Source organism: Thamnophis elegans, chromosome 12 (genome assembly GCF_009769535.1).
Source record: "Thamnophis elegans isolate rThaEle1 chromosome 12, rThaEle1.pri, whole genome shotgun sequence".
NCBI classification, from domain to species: Eukaryota; Metazoa; Chordata; class Lepidosauria; order Squamata; family Colubridae; genus Thamnophis; species Thamnophis elegans.
In genome coordinates, this window is record NC_045552.1 from 41,189,315 (window position 1) to 41,216,446 (window position 27,132).

A 27,132-nucleotide genomic window follows, 5' to 3' on the forward strand; every position below is an offset into this window, starting at 1 on the left:
AATACAGACTGTAGGTGGTCACATACAAACATGACATCATGGTTTCAAACCATACGTGAAACCAACAAGCTTCAGTAAGATCCTAGCATCAGCCGCAGAGGGGTTACGGTCAAAGCAGCAGGTCTCACGGTTGGCAGCTTTAAGATGCCTGGACGTCAGCTCCCAGAGTTCTGGGATTACTTATTTGTACCCTACGACCAGAGGTGGGTTGCTACCAGTTCGCATTGGTTTGGGCGAACCGGTAGTGGAAATTGCGAGTGGGTTGCTGAACTGGTAGGGACGGCAGGCTCACCACACCCCAGAACTGGTACCCTGGTTGCTGCAGCATGGTTTTTTTGGACATTTTTAATGTTCTGTGCATGCACAGACCTATTTACAGGCAATTATGTCAGGCGCGCAAATCGCATGCACACCAATCTGGCAGTAACACTGGCAGAAACCCACCCCTGCCTATGACTCTCATTTAGTGTTGTATAGTATGATTCTTGATGAGTGTATCTTGTCTTTTTATGTCCACTGAGAGCATCTGCACCAAAGACAAATTCCTTGTGTGTCCAATCACACTTGGCCAATAAAGAATTCTATTCTATTCTATTCTATTCTATTCTAATGTAATGTAATCTATAATAATATTCTATTCTATTCTATTCTACTCTACTCTAATGTAATCTATAATAATATTCTATTCTACTCTAATGTAATCTATAATAATATTCAATTCTATTCTATTCTACTCTAATGTAATCTATAATAATATTATATTCTATTCTATTCTAATGTAATCTTTAATAATATTCTATTCTATTCTACTCTACTCTAATGTAATCTATAATAATATTCTATTCTATTCTACTCTAATGTAATCTATAAAAAATATTCTATTCTATTCTACTCTAATGTAATCTATAATAATATTCTATTCTATTCTATTCTACTCTACTCTACTCTAATGTAATCTATAATAATATTCTATTCTATTCTATTCTACTCTACTCTAATGTAATCTATAATAATATTCTATTCTATTCTACTCTATTCTAATGTAATCTATAATAATATTCTATTCTATTCTACTCTAATGTAATCTATAATAATATTCTATTCTATTCTATCTCCAAGGTTAAGACACCATGGGTTAATTTGTGGGTGAGGGCTACAGAGGCCCAGGATCAATGTACTCTCAGCTATGGACATTTAGCAGACAACTTTGGGTCTGTAATTCTCTCGCACCAGAGTGATCTCGTGGTCTAGACCTCTTACAATAAAAATGAACTTGGGAGATCTTGGTAGAAGCTGACCTGGGCTCTTGCAGAAAACTCAGGAAATAACTAACAACTACGTCTTCATTCTTTATCTGTTAACCCCAAACTGTTTTATTTTATTCCCCCCCCCCAACAAAAGAAACTGACAGGGCAATGTCGGTGTATTCCAGGATCTATTTTATTCAGGAATGCCTTTGATTCCTGAATAAAGTGAGAAAATGCCACGTCAGGGCCTGGGTTCCTTTTTTTTGGGGGGGGGGGGGGAGAAAGCTCAATCAAACCACCCATTAATCCTGAACGTCTTTCCACATTCCCTGGGTGACTGTCGCACAGAACTGGGTAAAATGTGTTCAAAATCCCTGGGAAGTCAGAGATCAAAGGAATCAGGTCACCGTCCCAAGCAAGTCACCACAAATGATTGTGTTTCTCTGATGGGTTAATTACAGGGAATTGGGACATAGGGTCAGAAAGTAGCCTGATTCCCATCTGATGTTAAACCACAGTATAATTTGCTTGGTGGTTTTGGCTTAGCAGGGTGTGCGACTCCCAAGCAATAACGGCTCATTATAACAAACCAGACTTTGAAACAAAAACAAAAGGAAACTCACTTTACAGAAATGTACACTTCTTTTCTACCAATCAAATGAAGAACGTGTGTACGTATATGAGATATTGGAAGATAGAATAGAATAGAATAGAATAGAATAGAATTCTTTATCGGCCAAGTGTGATTGGACACACAAGGAATTTGTCTTTGGTGCAGATGCTCTCATTGGACATAAAAAGACAAGATACATTCGTCAAGAATCCTAAGGTACAACACTTAATGATAGTCATAGTGTACAAATAAGCAATCAGGAAACAATCAATATCAATATAAATTGCAAGGATACAAGTGAATGTGTAAACATTTTTATATGACTTTCCTTTTAGACAAAAGAAAGAAAGAAAGAGAAAGAGGAAAGAAGAAAGACAGAAATCAAACAATTAGACACCGACATATGTCACAGTCACACTTCTAAATGCTCCTCAAGTCAAGATTCGAGGCCATAAAACGCTTGCTTAAATATAAGTGAAAAGAAAAGGCTTTTGGACCGTTTTGTGTCAGATGGAAAATAGTTCTCCCTTCCAAGGTTTGCAAAACTCTTTTTTTTTTTTTTTTGCGATCACACAATAAAATCAATGATTTTCCTCATTCTTTCCCTGCATGTCTATCCTAAGTCATTGGGATAGAATTCAAAAGAAGAGCTCCGGAGATTTGAACAGCGGGTGCTGTAGAATTAAATCTAGAAATGCAAATCGGCGAACCACGGCTTTCTATCGCGCACGGCCTGAATCAACAGGTTGCATTCTCAAAACACACTGACTCGTATCTTTGTTAATTCGGGCAAAGCCAGAACAGGCGGACACCCTCCGGAGTTCCCAAATGTAGGTAGGTGCTCCACCAGAGTCGCCCTCGATCCAGAAGTCGGAATTCCCGGTCCCGGACTCCGTTCGCACAACCCTTTGTCCCGCAAGTCACGGACTCGGGTTGAGTTGGCTAAAGTGGCCGGTCGTGCGAAGGCAACCCCAGGGTTGCAGTCAAGGCAATCAGGGTTGCAGGCTCCGGAGTCGACAGAAAAGGCGAAACGCAGCTGAGCCTAAAAGTCGCGGGTCGAGTTCCACCAGGGGCGAAGCGTGCCCTGTCCAGCTCCTCCTGCAAAACCCCACCGTGCCCTTGCCCGTGACTTACCTGAGGTGCTGTCCGGAGAGCCGGCGGGGCTAGGTGGGGTTCCGCAGCAAGAGTCCCTCGTCCCCTTCCAGCCCTGGAAGGAGGGCAGTCACCAGCTGCTGCCACCAGCGGTTCCCCTGCGGCGCGCCCTGCCTGCCAGCCAGCCTGCCTGCCCGGGCGTTCGCCCACAGCTGACCTGGCAGAGGTGCGAAAACCCGGCCTGGATTCCCCCGAGCGAGGCGCTGCTCCGCGGCCGAGCGCCGCCCCGAGGAGAGGGAAAACCCGGCCTGGATAAGCAGAAGGGGCACGGCCGCTCGGGGGCGCCAGCGCCCCCACACCCGGGAGCTGGTAGGAAGCGAAGTGCCAATAACGTCCATAGCTTTAGGACTTCATTGGAGCCAACAGCCGAACAGGAGTTCAGTAGATAGGATAGGAAATAGAATAGAATATGGAATAGAATAGAGGATAGGATAGGACAGGAGAGAAAATAGAACAGAATAGGATAGGATAGAATACAGAATAGGGTAGGACAGGTCAGAGAATAGAATATAATGGAATAGAATTGAATAGAATAGAATAGGAAATAGAATAGAATAGGATTCTTTATTGGCTAAGTGTGATTGGATACACAAGTAATTTGTCTCTGGCGCATAAGCTCTCAGTGTTCATACTGAGTGTTCATACAAGTGATAAAATGTTTCTTTCTCCTAATATTATTATAACTCTTGAAAACTTAAAATAACTATTGTCGATAGGACTGATTCTGATATTCTGTAATTCCCTTTAAAACAATATTTCAGGTGATAAACAAGCTTTTAGCCAAGCTTTTTACCACCAAGCAGTGCCTATTCTAAACCAGGAATATTCAACAGCTCTGGACTCCAATCCCCATCCTCCTCAGCCAGGTAGACCCAAGAGTTTCAGAGACAGACCCCTATGGAATAAGGATGCATCCACCATTGGATGCTAGTCTGTAGCTAAACTTGCCAGGGAGGTTAGGGTAGGCAAAAGTACTGGCCAATATTTAAGTGAATTTAGTTGAGGGAGTACTTTGATCTCACTCTGCTTAAAAACTAATTCCCACATTGTCAAATTCTACCAAGACTGTATTACTATTATTCTTCTCTTCCTTCCTAGTATCTATCTCTTCCCACTTATGACTATAACCATGTTGCTTGTATCTTTCAATCTATATTGTTTTATTTGTTGACTAGTACAATTTGATAGCTTATTAATAACCTTGACCATCACTAAGTGTTGTATCTTTTTATTCTTGATGAATGCATTTTTATTCTCCTTATGTACACTGAGAGCATCTGCACCAAAGACAAATTCCTTGTGTGTCCAATCACACTTGACCAATAAAGAATTCTATTCTATTCTATGTGAGGTGACATAAACATTTATGGCATGTGATTTTACAGCCATAATTTTTTTAAAGCAACATTTATTCTATGACTCTCTAATTTTGAATAAATTGCCCTGCGTTTTTCAGAGAATCCAGGCGGCTTTAATACCGAACTAATGTATTATTGCATAGATTTTGAAGGATCATTACATCTAAGTATAAAATCTGATGTTGCAAAAACAGGTTCCTACAGCTAGCAAAATGCTTTTATGCAAGAAGTTCTTTTCAGGATGTGCCTAATACTCCTTCCTCCTCCTATTTTCCCCATAACAACAATTCTGTGGTTGGGCTGAGAGAGTGATTGGCCCAAAGCTATAGAGCTAGCTTTCAAGGTTAAGGCAGACAAGAACTCGCTGCCTCTTGGTTTCCAGCCTGGTGCCTTAACTACAAGAAAGTGCCACCCTCTGAAATACACATTAAAGGGCTTGGAGAGGTTTGTAAAAACTGAAGAACAGGTGAAATCCAGAACGAAACCGCAAATGATTCATGATCCAGAGAAATCTGAGGGATTATTAGGAATGGGGGGAGTTGGGGAAATTGACGGAGGAAGAACGGAGTGATGTATCCTTAAGAGGGAGGAAAGAGTGCCCTTCCCAGCCTACATAATTTTGTTATAAATCCCATTTGTCTAGACTGAATTCTTTTTGGTATGTCAACTATGCACCCCTGTATCCAGCCATGTTTGTGTGATTTGGAGAACAAATGTATTTCAGAAGGGGCTCATGAAGAACTTCTTTTGAATATGCCATTCGCTTAGAAAATAAATGTAAATCAACCGCACAGCAATGTCTAAATTAAGCGTGACCCGACAAATGCGTGCCCGACAACAGCACGCTGACAAAACCGCGGTGATAAAACCGCAACGTCGACAGCGCGCCCACAAAGGCGCACCAACAAAAGAGCGCTGACAGAAGCACGATTACGGTTAAGGTAAAGGTTAGGGTAAGGGTTAGGTTCAAGGTTAGGTTTAGGGTTAGGTTTAGGGTTACCTTTACAGTTAGGTTTAGAGCGCGCTTCTGTCGGCACGCTGTTGTCGGCGCGCTTCTGCGCTCATTCATCAGCGCAATTTCGAACTCACGTTTTTTTCCCCGTGGTTTCGTTGGTGCGCTTTTGTCCAGCGCGCATTTGACGGTGAACCTAAATTAAGCAGAGTCCAGATTCCAAACTCCGCATCTTTAGTCGGGCTCATTTATTATAAGCGTTCTGGAGACCACTCCGCTTTTCAGGTATACAGATTAACAGAATTGGAAGGGACCTTATAGGTCATCTAGTCTAACCCCCCCCCCCCCCGCTCAAGCAGGAGACCCTACACCATTTCTGACAAATGGCAGTCCAATCTCTTCTTGAAAGTCTCAATTGATGAAGCTCCCACAATTTCCGAAGGCAACTTCTGTTCCATTGGTTGATTGTTCTCACTGTCAGAAAGTTCCTCCTTATTTCCAGGTTGAATCTCTCCTTGGTCAGTTTCCATCCATTATTCCTTGTCTGGCCTTCGGGTGCTTTGGAAAATAGCTTGACTTCTTCCTCTCTGTGGCAGCCCCTCAAATATTGGAAGACTACTATCATGCCTCCCTTGGTCCTTCTCTTCATTAGACCAGCCATGTCCAGTTCCTGTAACCGTTCTTCAGGTGTTTTACTTTCCAGTCCCCTAATCACCTTGGTTGCTCTTCTCTGCACTGTTTTTAGAGTCTCAACATCTTTTTTATAGTGTGGTGACCAAAATTGGATGCATACTCTAGGTGTGGCCTTACTAGGACTTTATAGAGTGGTATTAGTACCTCACTTGATCTTGATTGTATCCCTCTGTTAATGCAATTTAGGATTGCATTGGCTTCTTTGGCTGCCCTTGCACACTACTGGCTCATGTTTAGCTGGTAGTTCACCAAGACTCCAAGATCCCGCTCACTGTCAATGCTATTAAGCCTGGTTTCACACACGTTATATATGTACTTTTGGTTTTTCTTACCTAAGTGTAGGACTTTACTTTTCTCTACATTGGATTTCATTTTGTTAGATAAGGCCCAGTGTTCAAGTCTGTCAAGATGCATCTGGATCTTGAATCTATCTTCTAGGCCCGTGATGCTGAACCTATGGCATGCATGCCACAGGTGGCACACAGAGCCCTCTGCGGGCATGTGAGCTGTCACGCCAGCTCAGTTCTGCTATGCATGCTTCCCGCCGGCCAGCTGAGTTTGGGGTTTCTGCTGCGTGGAGGCGGGGCACATGCAGGAGACACACGGGGGTGGGGCGCACACACAGGGGCAGGTCATGCACGGTGGGTTCGTGCACGCATGTGGGGGAACAGGGCGCATGCAGGGGGGTGCGTGCATTGCATTAAGTGCACACCTTCGGCACTTGGCACCAAAAAGGTTCACCATCACTGTTCTAGGGTGTTAGCTAGTCCTGCCAGCTTAGTATCATCTGCAAATTTGCAAAGTTCCCCTTCCTCATCTGTCATTTATGAAGATATGAATAATGGAGAGAGTTTGAATTAAAGTATGCTTTCTTTTAACCTTAACTAGCTGAGCAGGTCTTGGTAGATCAATTCACACTTCATTTCATCCATGGTTTACAAGCTAATGGCGCTGCTGGACAGAGGATTATTTTAGATCTTAAGGTGGGTTCTTTCATTTCGGTTTAAGGCAAAGTTGTTCCTCAAAGTTGGTTGCTTGAAGACACGGGGACTACAATACCCAGATTCCCCCCAGACAGCTTAAAAGGAAAGAGGTAACTGGTGCATCTTGTCCGCTCTCGCTCTTCTCCAGTTTTGGAATAAAAAACGGGGCGCCCCACCTGCAGCAACTTGCTTCCCTGGCTCTCCGAGTGGTATCCTATCCAACCTTGCTTAGCTCTAGCAGCTCCCTTAGTTGAAGCAAGGAAGGACGCTGATCCAGGGAAACCTTCTCGGGTCGAAACTCATTTTCACGAGTATAAAAAGCGCTTTAACGTCAGAACCGGCTTAATCCTATAAAGGTAAAGCGAACCAACGCTTTACGGGTCTCTTAAGACTTCGCGCTCTCGACCGGAGCCACGCCCAGGAGGCGTGGTCAGACTGCCTGCCTGCCCTGCGCCGCCCACCCACCCCCCCCGGTTTCCGAGACGCGCCTGCGCGCGGAGTTCTCGCGGAGGCTCTCGCGATGCTTGGAGCGAGCGGGAGTCCCGTTAGTCCCGCTAACCGGCCCAAAATGGATGCTGCCGCCGCTGCAGAGGCTGCTCCCACGGCGGCTTCTGCCAGCCCGCGCCTGTCGGGCGGCGAAGAGGAGCCCTCGACCTCGGCCGCCTTCTCGCAGGAGCCCGTAGAGGACGAGGTGGGTCCCGGTGGCGGGAGGAGCGGCTGGGAACGTCGGCGCCTCGTCGCCCGTGGCAACCGGGGACTTCCCGCCGGCGTTGGACTCAGTACCTTCGCCATTGGGCCCCTTCCCTTCCTTTCCTTCCCTGGGCCTTTCGGCTCGGCTGACAGGCGAGCGCCCGGGCTTCAGGGAAGAGAAGCAAGGTGGCAGGTTCGGACTTGAATGGATGGGAGACCACGAGGAGATCCCGCCAGGAGGCCAGACCGGGGAGAGGAAAAGACCTCTGGGAATATTGGATGGATGGATGGGTTGATTATGTGCCATCAGGTCATTTTCTACACCTAGCGATTAAATAGTAATAGTATAGATATAGTATAGTATTAGTATAGTGTATAGTATAATAGTGCATAGAATAGAATAGAATAGTATAGCCTTTATTGTCATTATACATCATGTGTACAAGGGAATTGGTTTTAGCCTCACTGGTGCAATCCATGACAACAAATACAAACAACATGAATAGTATAAAGAATAATCCCAATGGAAGTGTTTAGGGGGAGAAAAAGAAATAAAAAGACAAAACTAGTCATATGTTTCCAGGTGTGCATGGAGTATTTTCAACACCTAGTGATTAGTAAAGGTAAAGGTTCCCCTCTCACATATGTGCTAGTCGTTCCTGACTCTAGGGGGCGATGCTGATCTCGGTTTCAAAGCCGAAGAGCCAGCGCTGTCCGAAGACGTCTCCGTGGTCATGTGGCCGGCATGACTCAATGCCAAAGGAGCACAGAGTTACCTTCCCACCAAATGTGATTCCTATTTTTCTACTTGCATTTTTACATGGTTTCGAGCAGCTAGGTTGGCAGAAGCTGGGACAGGTAATGGGAGCTCACTCCGTTATGCGGTGCTAGGATTCGAACCGCTGAACTGCGACCTTCTGATCAACAAGCTCAGCGTCTTAGTCACTGAGCCACCACGTCCCCATTGAGGCACCGTTAAAATCATGTTTAGATTTGAGTACAGATTTTAGATTTAGATTTTAGATTTTATTTATTATTTATAGGCCGCCCTTTTCCCTTAGGGGACTCAGGGCGGCTTACAATTCACGGGAGGGGGAGTGCAAGACAAAACATAAGACAATACGTGAGTAAAAAAAAATTAAAACAATAAACGCAACTTTCATTCAACATTCGGGTGGGGCGGATTAGAATTTTTATCCCCAGGCCTGACGGGATAGCCAGATCTTAAGGGCTGTGCGGAAGGTCTGGACGGTGGTGAGGGTGCGAATCTCCACGGGGAGATCGTTCCAAAGGGTCGGAGCTGCTACTGAGAAGGCTCTCCTCCGTGTAGTCGCCAGTCGGCACTGACTGGCGGATGGAACTCGGAGGAGGCCTAATCTGTGCGATCTAATAGGTCGAAGGGAGGTAATTGGCAGAAGGCGGTCTCTCGAGTGACTGTTGTGAGAGCCTCCCGGTTCAGGTAGGGTCGCAACTGGCGTACCAGGCGAACCTGGGCAAATGCCCCCCTGGTCACAGCCGACAACTGATGGTCAAAAGTCAGCTGTGGGTCCAGGAGGACTCCCAAGTTGCGAACCCTATCTGAGGGGTATAAAATTTGACCCCCCAGCCTGAGCGATGGAACACTGGCCAAATTATTGGGAGGGAAACACAACAGCCACTCGGTCTTGTCTGGGTTGAGTACCAGTTTGTTAGCTCTCATCCAGTTCTTAACGGCTTCAAGACCCCGGTTCATCACGTCCACCGCTTCATTGAGTTGGCACGGGGCGGACAGATACAGCTGAGTGTCGTCCGCGTATTAGTGGTATTTTATCCCATGCCTCCGAATGATCTCACCCAGCGGTTTCATGTAGATGTTAAATAGTAGGGGGGATAAGACCGAACCCTGCGGCACCCCATATGTTACGGGCCTAGGGGACGATCTCTGCCCCCCAACCAACACCGACTGCGACCTGTCCGAGAGGTAGGAGGAGAACCACTGCAAAACAGTGCCTCCCACCCCCACCTCCCGCAGTCGTCGCAGAAGGATACCATGGTCGATGGTATCGAAAGCCGCCGAGAGGTCAAGGAAAACCAGGATGGACGCATGGCCTCCATCCCTGGCTCTCCAGAGATCATCGGTCAATGCGACCAAAGCGGTTTCTGTGCTGTAACCAGGTCTGAAGCCGGACTGGAAGGGGTCAAGGTAACTAGCTTCCTCCAAGGACCGTTGAAGCTGGAAGGCCACCACCTTCTTAACAACCTTCCCGACGAAGGGGAGGTTGGAGACTGGACGGTAATTGTTGAGAACGGCTGGATCCAAGGATGGTTTCTTCAGGAGGGGTCTCACCACCGCCGCTTTAAGTGCGGCGGGGAAGTGCCCCTCCCGAAGGGAGGCGGTAACGACCGCCTGGATCCAGCCTTGTGTCACCTCACTGCTGTTGGCAACCAGCCAGGAGGGACACGGGTCCAGTACACAGATGGAGGCACTCACAGCTCGTATGGCCTTGTCCACATCCCCAGGGGCAACATCCTGAAACTCAACCCAGAGATGGTCTGTCAAGTTATCTCCCTGTGCCTCAGCTGGATCTGCAAAGGTGGAGTCCAAATCCGACCGAAACCGAGCAACTTTGTTCGCTAAGAACTGGACATAATCCTCAGCCCTACCCTGCAGGGGGTCCCCCGTATCCCTCCTATTTAGGAGGGAGCGGGTTATCCTAAACAGGGCGGCTGGGTGGGACTCAGCGGACGCAACCAAGGTGGCAATATACGTTCTTTTTGCTGTCCTCAATGCCCTGATATATTCCTTGGTGCAAGTTGTTAAAAGTGCTCGGTTCGATTCGGACTTATCGGACCTCCACAGGTGCTCTAGGCGTCTCCTCTGGTGCTTCTTCTCCCGGAGCTCCTCGGTGAACCAAGGAGGCCTCCGGGATCCGCCGACCCGGAGGGGCCGTAGTGGCGCAATCCGGTCAAGGGACTCCGATGCTGCGCCAGGCAGCAACCAGAGTCTCCGCCGAACTGTGGGCGAGAGACAGGGAGAATTTCTTTTCCTGACACCTGGATGAATTAGGTGGATCTCATGGAGCTTTCTAGGTTGATCTGATACAGGGTAGTCCTCAACCTACGACCGCAGTTGAGCCCAGAATTTATGTTGCTAAGTGAAAAATGTGTTGAGTGAGCTTTGCCCCATTTTACGACTTTTCTTGCCACAGTTGTTAAGTGAATCACTGAGTCTGTAAGATGAGTAACACAGTTGTTCAGTGAATCTGGATTCCCCATTGACTCTGCTTGTCAGAAGGTCGCAAGTGGGGCACTGCAACCGTCATAAATATGAACCAATTGCCAAGCATCCGAATGTAAACCATGTGACCCATAGGGATGCTCCAAAGGTTTTAAGTGTGAAAAATGGCCTAAAGTCACTTCTTTCAGTGCCATTGTACCTTTGAAAGGTCACTAAATGAAATGTAAGTCGAAGACTACCTGTACTTGGTATATTGCTATATAAATAATTGGTACTTGGATGGGATGGCAGAAAGGGTGACAATTGTTACCAGGTCATGCACAAGGTCTTGTCTATATGGTCCTCAGAAGAGAGGCTCAAATCAAGGAAATCTTTGCTTTTAACTCTTCCTCTCCCATCAGCCCCTGCTTGTGGTTCATCCCTGTCAGTAGTGGGATTCAATTTATTTTACTATTGGTTCTGTGGGCGTGGCTTGGTAGGCGTGGCATGGCTTGCTGAGTGTGGCAGGGGAAGGTTACTGTAAAATCTCCATTCCCACCCAATTCCAGGGGAAGGATACTGCAAAATCCCCATTTCCTCCTGATTATCTGGGACTGGGGATGCAGAGAATAGATGGGGGCGGGGCCAGTCAGAGGTGGTATTTACAGGTTCTCCAAACTACTCAAAATTTCCGCTACCGGTTCTCCAGAACTGGTCAGAACCTGCTGAATAACGCCCTATTTTCTGATTATCATGGACCAGCCTTTCCATTATTTCCACTCAGTGATTAGTCTGATGAGGTTGGAATGTGTTGGACTCCAATCCCCATCTTCCTTGCTAGCATGGATTTGGGATGTGTATCTGGGGCTGGGAAGCATTCTATAATGTAGAGCAGAATTTTCCAAATCGCTTTCTGCTCATGCTTTCCTTGTTTTGTTTTGTTTTCCTGTTGCTTCTCTATCCTGGTCCCAGAATCCGTTGGAGTTGGGCAGCCAATAAATTTAAATGTAAATAATTGGATAGGAACATGGGATGATAACTGATGCATTTTTTGGCATCAGCAAGATTGTATTTGCAGTATAAATAGCCTCTGCTTTTCTGTAGTTCCCTTGGCATCTGCCATGGCCCCCCAGTATATGTTTTTAATTTCTGCCCCACAATGTCCTGTCATATGGCCTCTGCTTGAGAACTATGGACATAGACCAAATGGGTAAGGTAAGAGCAAGGCAAGAGTCAGTTTGGGTCCGTGGTTTCCAAGGCAACAATATTCAATCTTTGAAGCATCACTCCTCTGAAAAATAATCATCTTTTTTGAAGAGGGTGGGTGGTGAAAGAAAGGAAGCCTGTCTCATAATAACATTCCGAGAACTGGAGCTTTCTCTGAACTACCAGTTGCTGGGAGAACAGTAAGTGGGAACAGTTGCTGAGGTAGCATCCTAGCCTCATCTTTTTTGGCCACTGTTGAAAATGGGATGCTTCAGGCACATTCTGCCAGGTTCTCCTTGGTTTTATGATGAAGGATGGCTGTTTATGAGCCATTTGAGAACATATAATATTCTCTGTCATTTAAATGTTTCATTTCAAGAAGAAGAAGAAAAGAATGTCGCGGTAGCATCTGAGATTCAGTTCATCCAGTGAGTTGTAAGTCCAGTGAAAGATCAGATCTGAATTTCTTTGCTCTTAGTGTAAAATGCTTGTTCTTCCACAGGGCTGATTCCCTAGGCTCACACCAACAAATTCAGCTATGGGCTATAGTCTGTACTTCATTGGCTACTATAAGTGCCAAATGTTGAACAAAGTTTTTATGTGATCCAGCATGGCTTTCCTGATGGGAAAGAGAGGAGGAAGGAGAGAGAGCTAGTCAGTTTCACTGACTTTTGACATAAACTTGGAAACCAATTGCTAAGCTACATAGGTTTTTCAAAGGGGTTTTGCAATAAATGCCTGCCTGTCTGTTTGTAATTCAAATCCAGCCTGTGGTTTGTTTTTTGTTTTGGTTGAGTGTACCAAGTGGGCTAATTCAGTAAAATCTATTTCAGTTAAGCATGGGTTCAGGTCAGAGGTGGTATTCAGCAGGTTCTGACCAGTTCTGGAGAACCTGTGGTGGAAATTTTGAGTAGTTTGGAGAACCGGCAAATACCACCTCTTACTGGCCCCGCCCCCATCTATTCTCTGCCTCCCGAGTCCTAGCTGATCGGGAGGAAATGGGGATTTTGCAGTATCCTTCTCCTGGAGTTGGGTGGGAATGGAGATTTTACAGTATCCTTCCCCTGCCACACCCACCAAGCCATGCCATGCCCACCAAGTCACAGTCACAGAACCGGTAGTAAAAATTTTTTGAATCCCACCACCAGTTCAGATATTGTTTGAACAAACCCAGTAAACAACAAAGGCTGGAAATTCCTACAAATGGAATAAATTTGCTGTAATTTGGCAGCAAATTTATTCCATTTGTAGGAATTTCCAGCCTTTGTTGTTTATTATACTGAACTGGAATAGGTGGATCAAAAGTATGTGGTTATCTATTTTTCCCTGTATCTCCTTGGCTTTAATCTATGTATTTGGTATACATTAATTAATCTCATGTATTTACTAGTATTATAAACAAACCAGTCAGTTTATACATTAATATTCTAGGAAAGTAACCATGTTTGTCATTTGTAACAAAATCAGTGATACGTGGACCAAGGGTCAAACTTTTTTTAGTCCATCTAATGCCTATTTACTCATAAATAAGTCCCTCTACGTTAAGTGGCATTGGTGAAATAAGATTATCTAGTTTTATTGTAGTGTATTTGTATACTCTAAGCATGAAGTATTCTCAGGTGACAGATTATTTTTCTGATATGTCAAAACAGCTCGAACATATTGTGAACTGAAATCTATTAACAAATCGTTTTTATTTTACTAATTAGCTAAGTAAATACTGAGTATTTATGATGGCTTTGTTTAATACACAGTAAATTGGTAATACGGTACTTTTATGGTAGACACACTAAACAAAGTCTATTCTGTGAAGCCTGGAAGAAATGTTATGATTTAAATCTCGAGTTAAGTCTTGGGAATCCGTGGTCATGGGCCTTGGCCACAAAAGGCATTTAAAGGGCATGATGAAGAAAAGGTTGAGAATCACAGCTCTGTTCCATTTCAACATGTTTCAATCTGTATTATGCTTTTTCTTTATTAAATATGTTGTGATTGGACAATTTTCATTTTATTTACAGAAAAATGATCCTCCATTTCAACTCAAACTTCCTCCAAAGGCAACTAAGTCAGACAAAGACATTGATCCGGAATATGAAGAGAAGATGGTAAATTTGTTACTTGGGCTTTTTCCCCTGTAGTGTCTTTTGTTAAATTTAATTGTGTTGATAAGAAGTCCCTGTATTTAGACATCTACCTTTAAAACGATCTAACCAATTGTTCCAATTGAACTGAAAAAAAAATGGCCATGCCTCTTCCTGTGTTAACAGGTGACTTCCTCCTTCCCTCCCTCCAGAAGGCTGGGAGGCTGAATTGCACCCTTTGTTACTCAGATGTTGTCTACTCCTACTCTGGAAGCACCTGCTTGCTGTGTACACAAGACCTTTTATAGCCTCAGGCTTAACCATGCTTGTCAGGGAGAGCTCCCACGGTGGCCATTTATACAAACTGAGGAGGACACAGGGCATTAAACTGCCTTGGTGGAAATCAGGTTGTTGTTTTTGATGGGTTAGGGCAGTGTTGTGGTGAACCTTTTCGGCACCGAGTGCCAAAATGAGAGCACATGCCTGCGTGCAGGAAACCAGAATAGCAGCCGCCTGGTGCGCATACGCACTCCGGGAAGATGATCTTCTGGCTTCCGGTGCATGCATGTGCACTGGCCACCTGGTCTTCTGGTTTCTGGTGCGCATGCATACACAAAGACTAGCTGGCCATGCACATGCATGTGCTGGAAACCAGAAGATTATTTTCCTGGCACGCACATGTGTACTGAGTCGCTGCTCTTCTGATTTCTGGGGCTCCCGTGCATGTGAAGACCAGCTGGCTGGCACACCAGAACCCTGAAGAGCAGCAGGCGATGGCTCATGTGCCTGGAGAGATGCCTGTGTGTGTCACTTCTCACACGCGTGCCATATGTTTGTCATCACGAGGTTAGGACTCTTGGTTCTTTTTTTTAAAGTGTCCATTTGTTTCCCTGCTTGAAAAAGTTAACTGTAGGTTGATTTACAACTTGATGTCCCTCCTGGCCTCCAACAGCCAGTTACTGTTAGTCTTGCAACACATAATTAAGGTTTGATTTTAAACTTTTGGTGCCAAAGGCTAATATTTTAGAGTTGGGGCGGCATTTCCTGACCGAGTTTATGTCATTTGGTTCTGGAAGGTTTTTTCTCTACAGCTTAAGAATAAAATCTTTTTCTCGATGAGTAGCTTGGGAAAATCAGTTTTAGTGTTTTGTGTCTTGAGGTAGCAGTAAGTATTATGGCCCTTTTTTTCTTGCTGCAGTACAACCATAGAATAAAAGCAATAGTAATGTAGTGCAGCCAGCCATAAAATCTATATATGAAACACGGAGCCTCTAGGCTAAAAGACACATAAGATATAATAACAGCATCGCTTTAATAAGTTAAAAAAACCCAGGTTCGCAAGGGCACATCCTTCATTGATACATTAGTGATTTATAAATAAATTTGGCATGACATGTTAGAAAAGCTGCACCTCTGAAATGCTTCTTCTAAATATCTATTAGAGGTAGAGTATCTTCCATTGCTTTCCTATTATCTTTCTTTATATAGCACTGAGTTTATAAATTTATATGAAGCATATTTTTGAATAAGATACAATATTCAAAGGTAATAAAACAATCACACAATATAGTAATAGCATGGTGATTACTACAGTGTGTGAATACTTCCAATCCCTGGGTTGTTTTTTGTTATTCTTTCTGTTAGTTGAAAGGTAAGAGCACAAAAGTAACCAGATCTCAGAATTCTGCATTCAGACTTAAGATCATAATCTGAACTTTTATTCCCTGTATTGTATTACCGGGGTGTGTTAATTCCTATGAGTTTGGAGAACATGAAAACTTCAGCTGCCATATTTTGTTTAGGACAAAATTCTTAAACTTCTATGAAAAGTGTGTGGGGTGGATAAAATAGCTGAACCTGCTAGTCCAGTGGCTTTATTGTCGAACGGGTTCAAGCTATATTTCTGGGCATTGTTTCTTGAACCTCAGTGGTTTTATATTTGAGATTAATGGCTGTTCCTAATTGCTGGAATGTTACTTGGTAAAGGACAGAAGAAAATCAAAAAGATTTTCAAATAAAAATGGAAGTGAAGGCAAATATACATGTGCCAAGATAACGTTGCAAGATCCAATCTGCTTTGGTCACCAGGACCAGAGGTTTAGTCTTCTGAGCTTTGGGACTCGTGCTGGAGCCCATCCTCAGGGAACATGGAAGCGCACATTCTGCTAGAGAAGATGGGCTCCAGTACGAGTCCCAAAGCTTGGAAGACTAAACTTCTGGTCCTGCTGACCGACCCAGATTGGATCCTGCCAAAATGGAAGTCCTTAAAACAGAGATAGGCAACCCCCATGGAAACCGTTCATGTAGAATGAATTATAAATTGAAACAATTCCATTTTCATTGCATAGATTTGTTGCAGGGGAAAAAGCCTTGTTTATTTCTTATATGTTGCCCATCTGCCTGTCCAGGCCAACTTGAAATGAACCGTGCTAAGTAGCAATAAAAACTGAAGGTTATAGATATTATGGAAAATAGCTATTACAAGAAAACAACTTTAGCTACTCATTCAGGCTCTTTTGACAAAAACCTCACTAAAAGCCAGATTTCAAGTGGGGCATGTAACAAGTACAGTAAGCTTGCATTTTTTACCCTAGACATCGAAACCAAATCAATTTTTAAAAAGAATTAAAATATGAACAAGGAGCCAATATATAAATTATTCTTCATTATCAAATGTTAGGTGGAGTTTAGGAAGAATTTCTGATTCCCTAAAAAGGCCATATGTAATTTTTGGGGACTAAACTCCCATTGAATTCAACTAGTATTATAAATACTAAGATTGGGTTATGTTTGCTGCACCTTACAGTTAATTTTATGTTTGGAAGTTACTGCAATTAGCTTTGAACCTCATTCTTAAATACTTGTAACAAGTAAATAGATATTTTAAAGAAGAGACTGGACAGTCACTTGTCTGAGATGGTATAGGTTCTCCTGCTTGAGCAGGGGGCTGGACTAGAAGACCTCCAAGGTCCCTTCCAGCTCTATTCTATCCAAATAGTGAATAATCAGATATTTTTGAACATTTTGAACCGAACAGGCTGCATATAAAGTTTAGAAGAATACACAAATTATGTATATGTAAAATTGTGTTTTTTTCCTAGGGGATTCATGAAAAAGTGGTGGATTATGTTGCCCTCATGTGGTAAAATTGTATATTGTCTGCAATATTTATTTAATTTCATAGTTCTATAGTCCAACCACATAAGCAGTGTTTCTGAAATATTGGTTTTGATCCAGACTAATGTTTGAAATTAAAATAATAAATTATCATGATTAAATGATAATTAAATAAATTCTGTTGTTTAGAATTTGGATCAAGTGTAATATACATTTTACTGAAAATGGATCCTGAGTTGTTGAATTTTCCCCAGGTAAGAGTAAGTATGTGTATGTATGATTATTGATTTAGTCTGGATCCAGGCTTAATATTTTGCTGTAAATATCAGAGCTGTGTTTTAAACTTGGAAATCTCATATTCATTAAATCTGGATGATATAGGATACAGTATGTGCAACACTCATATTGAATAATATAGCTATTTTTATTCTGCGCTGCTTTAAGTTCTTTTACAAAGTTATGGTTCTGATTTATTGTTCTGAAACTTCACCATATTGCAAGTGTTTTGTTAGACAATGCTCCACAATTCTTGCATAAAAATGTTCTAGTGAGGCAAGGAGGAGACATTAGTAATCAGCATGATTGTCCTTAAATCAGAATATCCTTGCAATTTGATCAGTTCAGGATATTTGCAGAGCTCCAGAGCTGCCCCCTTTCCACAGCCCTTGGAATTACTGAACAGGTTCCTCGTTTAGATTGTCAGGAATCAATATTACCATAGTTATTCCATTTAATGTGATGCCCAGGTTGTCCTAATCATTCAGTCAAAATTTAATCCGTGCCTGTTTTAGCAGTCTTTGTCATGAACGAAAGGTGCATTAGAGCCTCTGTACCTTCCAGGGATCTTGGATTAAAATCACATCACCTTCACTATGTATGGCTACTAGCTATTCTTCCTTTGTAGATATCGAAGTTAAATATATCCGGGTTGATTCCAGGTTAGAAAGAGAGTTATAAATAAAAATGCTTACAGAGTGCTTGTGAGCTGGGTGGAGATTCCAATCTTGGTTATCTTTTTGGGATCATCGTCTATATTTTAGACTCTTCCTTCGTGAGAAATAACAGTTGGGCTAGAAGGAGCAATCAAGGCACTTACTCTCTGCCTGCATATTTTTCCTAATCTCTATGTTGAATTGGACTCCTAAGTCTTTTACCAAACTCATTCTTCATTCTTCATAGTTTGCACTGAAGAAGTTTGGAAGAGATTGTAATTTTAATTGGGAAGAGTCAAACATCCTCTTTCCCCAATGTATGAGCTCAAGATTGCTATCTTAATTCACACCTTATCTTATTTTGCTTTTCTTGTGTGGGCTGTAGAAAACCGACCGAGCCAAACGATTTGAATTCCTGCTAAAGCAGACCGAACTTTTTGCCCACTTTATCCAACCTGCAGCCCAGAAATCACCAACCTCTCCCCTCAAAGTGAAACTGGGACGACCACGGGTAAAGAAGGACGAAAAGCAGAGCTTGCTTTCGGCAGGAGAGTATGCATTGTTTTAAAACTATTTTTGAAGTTGCTTTGAAGTGATATTTGTATCTTAAAACATATTGTTATATGCATAGAGTGTGTCAAATTTTTCAGCTTTCAATTTCCAAACATTAGTAGGGGTGCTCAAAAGATTATGGAGATTGTAAAGATATTTGGTCATTTTAATGTAATTGAGATGTGCTTGTTAAGCAACTACATAAATATCAGAACTTTTTAACATTTTGTTTGTTTCATACAGGAAGCCCTCGACTTACAAACACAATTGAGTCCAACATCTCTGTTGCTAAGTGAGATAGTTGTTAAGTGAATTTTGCCCCATTTGACTACCTTTCTTGCCACCGTGGTTAAGTGAATCTCCGAAGTCGTTAAGTTAGCAATAAGGTTGTTAAGTGAATCTGGCTTCCCCATTGACCTGGCTGATCAGAAGGTCGCAAAAGGTGGAACACTGCAGCCGTCATAAATATGAGCCAGTTGCCAAGTGTCTGATCACGTGGCCATGAGGCTGCCATGGTCATAAGTGTGAAAACTGGTCATGTCACATTTTTCAGCGCAACTGATCCCTAAACGAAGTGCTGTAAGTCTAGGACTAACTGTGTGAATGAGAAGGACTGACCTCAGTCTCAAGAGATGTTTACATCCAGCCCAGTCCTTGTATTTCAGGTGACAAACAGTTGGAAATGTAATAACAATTAAGTTGGTATGGGACATGGGTGACATGAAGAGGGAATGGAACAGAATAGAATGGAACGGGACAGAACAGACTAGGCACAGGCATAAGAACGGAATGGAACAGAACAGAACAGAACAAAACATTAGAATGTCAGGGTTCCAAGTAACACCCCCAACAAAAGAAAATTCTGAGGCTTGAGTTTCCTCAAAGTTCCATTTTATTAGAGATGTCATATTGGCACATCTGGGAAAAGCCGAATCTGAAAGCTTCCAGGTTTTCCCCACCCAAGTGAAAGTTCAAGCCCCTGCCCAGCACCCACATGTCCATCACATGGTCCAATCACTCATTGCCACCACATCTGTCCAGATGCAGGGACAAAGCGACCTTGACTTTCTGAGAAAGAATGTTGTTATGGCTTCACATCACTCATACACACTATAATCCCCCCTCCCATTTTCCCACAGTAGAAAATGTGGCAGGCCTGAAGTCCAAAAGGTAAAAGACCGCTTCCAGGTCTGACAGGCAGCCTCCCCTCATAAGAGAAGCGTGTTCTGTAACAAGAGTAATGCAGGGGGTTAACAATATATAATGAACCAGCTCTGACATCGAGCAGAACAACAGAACATAACACAACAACTTATTTGGCCAAGTATGGTTAGACACACAAGGAATTTGTCCCCAAAGCAGAATTCTGTACATGTGTTGGGTTTTCTTTTTTTAGCTATCGCCACAGGAGGACAGAACAAGAGGAAGACGAGGAACTTCTTTCGGAGAGCCGGAAAACCTCCAACGTGTGTATCCGATTTGAGGAATCTCCTTCTTGTGAGTGTACCAATTGGTCATTGCATCTGCTTGCATAGATACCTCAGCTTAATTACAGAATAACAAAGGGACACTTTATGTTTCTGCAGATGTTAAAGGAGGAACATTGCGGGACTATCAAGTTAGGGGATTAAACTGGATGATCTCCTTGTATGAAAATGGCGTAAATGGCATCTTGGCAGATGAAATGGTAAAGAAACTCACCTTTGTGGATGTGGTTTTAGATCAGGGGGGAAAAACCCCAAGAGCTGTAAGTTTGTTAGTTTTCTTGTCAAGACTCCAAGCTCTTAAAAAGATTTAATAAAACAGTGAGCACTTTTTCATACCCCGGTATGGGAGGAGACACATTTCTTTATGATGCCAAAAAATCAGGAGTTATCTAGGACCAACTTTTATGAATAACACACTTTATTAAAAGGTATTTGCGCGCTGCAACTCACTTTATCAGAGGCATAGAGTGATTAGACCCTAAATTTAAATCCTACATCGACCTACCCAATCTACATATTGCCTAACAAAACATGTTTAGGCAGAAAAGTTACCACCAAACTCCTTCTAATTTCATACCCCATTGTAATAGGTCTGGCATTTATTAGCTCATGGGTTGTTTTCCGCATTCTTTTTATGATTTCCAACAAACTATATAGCAAAGCAGGCAAGATGTACATTTTTGTGGTTCTAGCAGCCTTTTTATGTCTTTTGTGCCCTTTGCTATTATATTTTGTAGGTCCCATCCCCCCCTCTCTTTAAAAAAAAAGATAGTGGGAGTGTTGGGTGATCGTGACTGTAGCATTATATTTTAATGCAGAGTATCATTTTTTGCATGCAAAAATTTAACCAAACAGCAGACATCCCAAGGAGTCATGAATATAAAGCGAAGGAAGGAATACATAATGCATAACAATAATACGAGCCACAACTAAAATATTCAGTGGCAGTGTGGCTCAGAGTGAATTGTAATTAAACATTTCATTCTGCCTAATATTTCTTATGAATTACAGAGGATCGTTCTCCAGAAGTTATTTTATTGTCTGGAAACAAATGCTAATCAGAATAGTAATTTGTATATCGCAATATATTGAAATTATGGCCGATTTTGACTCCATAGATCATACCGTGATCGTAGGCTTCCTTTATGCATGATTATGGATGGGGATTATTTCAGAGCTGTTAAAAAGAGATGTGTAACATTTAAATACTGTTTTTTAAAACTCTCGTAGGGTCTAGGAAAGACTTTACAGACAATTGCATTGCTGGGCTATCTGAAGCATTATCGAAACATTCCTGGTCCACATATGGTTCTGGTGCCCAAATCAACTTTGCATAACTGGATGAATGAATTTAAACGTTGGGTTCCATCATTACGAGCAGTTTGCCTTATTGGAGACAAGGATGCCAGAGTAAGTGTCACTTTTACTCAGTCTGCTGGTGATTTGCTCTGCGAGTCAGAATGTAATGTTCCCACAATTCTTTATTTGCAACTTCCACAGTTTCTGAACCTCAGTAGCTAGAAGTTTATGTGGACTTTGATTCCCAGAATTCTCTAGCCAGCATGCTGGCTGGGGAATTCTGGGAGTTGAAATCCATATGTCTTAAAGTTGCCAAGGTGGAGAAACACTGTTTCGGAGTATAAAATGATTCATTGATTATTGTAAAAATATTGCAGATTAAACTTTTTAAAAAGAAAGACTTTATGAATAGCATTAAAGTAGACATGCAAAGTGAAGTCCCAGTGTTGTCTCTCTCTGAAATCTTTGGTGCAACTCTTGGGCGTTGCAGATATTAAGACCAGCATGTAATTTTTAATATGTATGGCTTGATAGTAATACTCGCTATCCTCAGCTTTATTCAGGTGTAAATTACATATTTTGCTTTGGATTCATCCACTGTTCCAAGTACAAGCATGCTATTCAAAGGTTAAGTCTACTGTTTGCTAGGAAGAAACTGTTTCTTCTGTTTTAAGAGGGAAAAGTTTTGCTTTAACATCACTACCAGTATCCTTTGAAGAACAGACATCCCCCTTTCCCCCACGCAGGCAGGAATGCACTTTTTATATTATTTAATAACTCTTTATCAATGTAATTGATCTAAATGTGTTAATAATTCTAAAAGTTCATATTTCTGTTTCTTCTTGCTGCCTGTTTTCTCTGAAATGGCATTGCTAGATGGCTGCTGTTGTAACACTGTAAGCTATTCTATTGGAGAGTTTGTTTTGTGTTCTTCATACAGGCTGCTTTCATCCGTGATGTTATGATGCCCGGAGAGTGGGATGTGTGTGTGACGTCCTATGAAATGGTCATTAAAGAAAAGTCGGTTTTCAAAAAATTTAACTGGAGGTATCTGGTGATTGATGAAGCTCATCGGATAAAAAATGAAAAATCCAAGGTAAGTTTTAATTTTCTTTGGTAATCACTGAAGAACAATACTTGGAGGGAAGGTAACTTTTTTGGGGGAGAAAGAGAAACCGTTTTGGTATATAAAACTTTCAACTTGCTTGAATTGGTTGAGGAATCCAATCAGTGAAATGGTAGCTAAGGAGGAATAGAATCAGATGAACAGAGCTGAGTCTTTATGATTTCAGGACCCTGGAGAGTTCATAGAAGAAACTTCACAAGTTGGGTTACCTCTTAGTTAAGAATTTTTGCCCACCACCAGTCTGTGTTCAGTTGCGACTTTCAGAGGTTTTGAACAATTGGGTGGTCCTTTTGATCTAACCCTGCTTTCTGTTGACTGTGAATTCAAGGATGCCATAAACCTTCCAGAGACTGCAACCTTGTGCATAAAGTAGCAAAAACTCTGGAAGAGTCATCCTTGATAATGGAAAACTTACCATGTTTCCCAGAAAATAAGACAAAGTCTTATTTTCTTTTGACCTCCAAAATAAGCGTTTGGCCTTATTTTTGGGGAAGCCTTTTTCTGCATTTTTGAAGTGCAGGAGGCGGCGAGCGTGGTCACCTCATGGCTGCTGCTGTGTTGCAATATTTTAGGGGAGGGCTTATTTTCGAGGGAGGGCTTATTTTAGAGCATGCACTCAAAAGCCCGATTGGGCTTATTATCTTGAGGGAAGGGGGTATTTTCAGGGAAACAGGGTACCTATTTGTATAGGCTCAAGATTTCTTCTGAGTTAGAATGATCTGGAGTTCATCCTAGTTGGATGAACACTTTTGAAAGTCTTTATGGCTTTTTGATGTGGGGTATGTGATATTGTTTTATAAAATTCTCTCTGGCACATATATTTTAGAGTAAGATTTCACCCAATGTATTCAATTTGTCTGCAAGAGCATTTTAAGAAATCATAATAGACCAGAGTTTTGTTTTCCAAATCTCAGAGTTAGTATTTATAAAAATGTATCTTTGGACTATATTGGCAACAAAACCTTTTCATTTTTTTTTTTTTTTTGGTTAGCTATCAGAGATTGTCCGTGAATTCAAGACAACAAATCGCTTGCTCTTAACAGGAACTCCTTTACAAAATAATCTTCATGAACTGTGGGCATTGCTTAATTTCCTTTTACCAGATGTCTTTAATTCTGCAGAGGTGAGACTGGGTTTGACATTGAAGTCTTTCAATTACATAAATTATATGTTTTATACCGAACTAGTTTTTAACTTTATATCACCACCATTGGTTTTAAATTTTACTACAATGGCTTGCATTTACATATAGCAAAGTATACTTGTACCCTAACCTTACAATTGTTTAGGTTCCTCCCTTTTTCTAACTACTGTTGGCGATGTATATTTGTGGCACAACCATGATTTCAGAGCAAAAGTATGTTTTACATAGTATAGGATGGAAGAATTCAACTTGGACATATTGATTTCCAAGCCAAGTGGATTTTTCTTTTTTTATGTCCTATAATTTACTTTACTTTATTGTCGTATGTAAATACACAGTATACACATACAACAAAATGCACGTAACACCCAGAGACCAGGCCCAACACACATAACAAACCCCAAACACCCACCCACCCACCAAAAAATTCCCCGCCCCTAAACCACCCAAGCATCCACACAACAGACGAAGTAGTGCTGTCCAATAGTTCACTGATGGTGGCCCTTTAGTTCATTGTTGAGTGCAATTATAGCTCTGGGACAAAAGGCATTCAGATGTTTGGTCCTAGTTTTAATTGTTCTGTATCTTCTGCCAGAAGGCAACAGTCTAAAAAGATGGTAAGCAGGATGGGAGGAGTCTCTGAAAATGCTATGCAACTTCCTCAAACAGCGAGATGCGAAGATGGCGTCCAGGGCTGGTAGCTGGAGCCCAATGATATTCTGGGCAGTTTTAATGATTCTCTGTAGAGCTTTTTTGTCTGCTGCAGAGCTGCTCCCATATCATGCAAGAATATGCTGTATGTCAGGACACTCTTAATAGTGCTGCGATAGTAGGACCGAAGTAGGTGTTGAGATAGATTTATTGATTGATTTATCAGAAATTTCTACTTGAGCTAACTTAAGCACTGAGAAAACATGAAATTACAAACATAATAGTAAAATGCATTTTTTTTACATCTGCAGGATTTTGACTCGTGGTTTGATACTAAAAATTGTCTTGGTGATCAAAAACTTGTGGAAAGACTCCATGCGGTAAGTATGGTGGTATTTCTTGATAGAAGTTTACTGGCCCAGCTTCCATGCATCATCACAGACTCAGCAGTGCATGGTTGAGACCTGGTGTGACTTTCATTGCAACCATTAGGGTGTTCAAATATAAACTCATCTCACATCACTTTTGGTGAAGATTTTTTTTATAAAGGACTTCAGTTGACAAATGTGCATACATTTCTAATTTATTGCTTTTTTATTGATATCTGATGTCCCACTCTCCTCCTGTTTTGTATATGTTTGGGAGGATTCTTTAAATTGGTAAATATTTATTACAAAGGGCAGGGGCCATCTGACCTGCTTATAGTTTTTCAGAAATGCACATTTTAAAACAAATAACTTTCAAATCTGTCTATAGTGCTTTACAGTGCTTTTCAACTTGGGGTACGCATAGTACCTGCCAGGTACACATACCACGGGTTGAAAAGCATTGATCTAGAGTAATACCAATAGCACTTAGATTTATATACCGCTTCACAGTACTTTACAGCCCTCTCTAAACTGTTTACAGAGTCAGCCTATTGCCACCCACAATCTGGGTTCTCATTTTACCGACTTTCGAAGGATGTAAGGCTGAGTCAATCTTGAGCCAGTGAGAATCGAACTGTCGAACTGCTGGCAGTCAGCAGAAGTAGCCTGCAGTACTGCATTCTAACCACTGCGCCACCACTGCTCATAATGTAGCATTGCAGCATCTATAGAATGTATTGGTTTGTGTCTTCCCAGCATGGCTTTTGGAGGAATATATTTCCTTTTTTTAAAAGCAAAGCATTCCATTTTCTCAATTAAAAATGAAAGGAGTTTACACAATTCCCATATCAGTAAACCTGGGGATTATGGGCAATGTAGTCTGGTACTTAAGGTAGATGGCAGAAGTTTTGTAGTAGTCCTTGGCTAACAACCAATTGTTTAACAACTGTTCAGAGTTAAAAACAGACTTAAATCTACTTACAAAGTTGTTCTCGAAGTTATGACTGCTGCTCTGCACCCCCCCCCCCATGGTCACATGATTGTGTTTTGGCAACTGGCTCACATTTACGACCAGTTGCAACATCCCGCAGTTATTTGATGACAATTTGTGGCATTCTTCCCAGTTTCCAGCAAATACGCCCATTCCAGAGAATGGATTCACATAATGTTCATTGGATTGCTTAATGACCGTAGTGCTTTTCTTTACAAGCAGTGTAAAAACAGTCATAAAATTGAGTCACATAGTGCCTTGATCTATGACCACAGCACAACAATTCCAGCCCCAGTTGTCATACACTGAGGACTACCTATATAGGGAGAAATGTTTGAAAAATCTGGGATGTCACTAAAATGTTCCATGTGCTTCTTTTGTTTTTTTTTTCAGGTTTTGAAGCCATTTCTGCTACGGCGCATAAAAGCTGAAGTGGAAAAAAGCTTGCCTCCTAAAAAAGAAGTAAAAATTTATCTGGGCCTCAGCAAAATGCAGAGGGAATGGTAATTTTTAAAAATCTTATACCAGGAGAATGTCCCAGAAGCTCTTTTAAGCTGTCCTTAATACTTCTTTTATATTTTTCTATGTGGATTGGAAATTTTTTAAGTAAACTATTTTAGCTTAAGCTATAGTTCTTTTCTCCACTTCAGAGGTGGTATTCAGCAGGTTCTGACCAGTTCTGGAGAATTGATGGCGGAAATTTTGAATAGTTCAGAGAACCGGTAAGTACCACCTCTGACTGGCCCCCGCCCCCATCTATTCTCATTCCCTCCCAATCAGTCCCAGCTGATTGGGAGGGAATGGGGATTTTGCAGTAACCTTCCCCTGTCACGCCCACCAAGCCACGCCCACCAAGCCACGCACACAGAACTGGTAGTAAAACATTTTGAATCCCACCACTGCTCCACTTTTCACTTTAGTCTGGGATGATAATACAGTATTAATCTATATTACATTTCTCTCCTACACCAAACATTTGACATTCATTTATTTATTTTAGGAAATTTATACTGTCGCCTATTTGCACGTGGCTAAATAAATGCTGAAAATCCAAGTTATTATTATCACTAGATTAGTATTCCCCAACAAGATGTGTTGGCTCTTTTTTCTTCTGGAATTCTGAGACTTATAATGCCAATAAGTTGGGAATGGAGGAGAATAGATTTTATTTTTAAAAAAAGAAGTTTTACTGTTGTTGCTCAGTATTCAAGGAAACCGAAGGCAAGAATTTGACTTGAGAAGGGGGAGAACCAAAGTTTTGATCTTAATACACCTGACTGCCCTGCCTTTAATG

The 27,132-nt window shown here is 42.0% G+C and overlaps 2 protein-coding genes across 4 annotated transcripts in view; one reads left to right on the forward strand and one right to left on the reverse strand.

The window, feature by feature from the left end:
• LOC116515690 (synaptotagmin-like protein 2) overlaps positions 1–3,161 on the reverse strand; it is a 62,440-nt gene extending 59,279 nt beyond the window's left edge. For both annotated transcript variants that reach the window (XM_032227855.1, XM_032227854.1), the window contains exon 1: positions 2,995–3,161. The gene's annotated coding sequence lies outside the window, so the exon portion shown is untranslated. The remainder of the gene's footprint in view (positions 1–2,994) is intronic.
• A 4,357-nt stretch (positions 3,162–7,518) lies between these two features.
• Positions 7,519–27,132, forward strand: part of SMARCA1 (SWI/SNF related, matrix associated, actin dependent regulator of chromatin, subfamily a, member 1) — a 56,658-nt gene continuing 37,044 nt past the window's right edge. The window contains exons 1-10 of one of the 2 annotated variants that reach the window (XM_032228129.1): positions 7,519–7,689; positions 14,109–14,195; positions 18,606–18,772; positions 20,169–20,269; positions 20,359–20,459; positions 21,490–21,669; positions 22,499–22,654; positions 23,676–23,807; positions 24,791–24,859; positions 26,232–26,341. In XM_032228129.1, coding sequence (XP_032084020.1) covers positions 7,519–7,689; positions 14,109–14,195; positions 18,606–18,772; positions 20,169–20,269; positions 20,359–20,459; positions 21,490–21,669; positions 22,499–22,654; positions 23,676–23,807; positions 24,791–24,859; positions 26,232–26,341 — 1,274 coding nt within the window. Of the gene's footprint in view, positions 7,690–14,108; positions 14,196–17,477; positions 17,543–18,605; positions 18,773–20,168; positions 20,270–20,358; positions 20,460–21,489; positions 21,670–22,498; positions 22,655–23,675; positions 23,808–24,790; positions 24,860–26,231; positions 26,342–27,132 lie in introns of those variants that run through there. The other variant, XM_032228130.1, reaches the window with a different exon arrangement.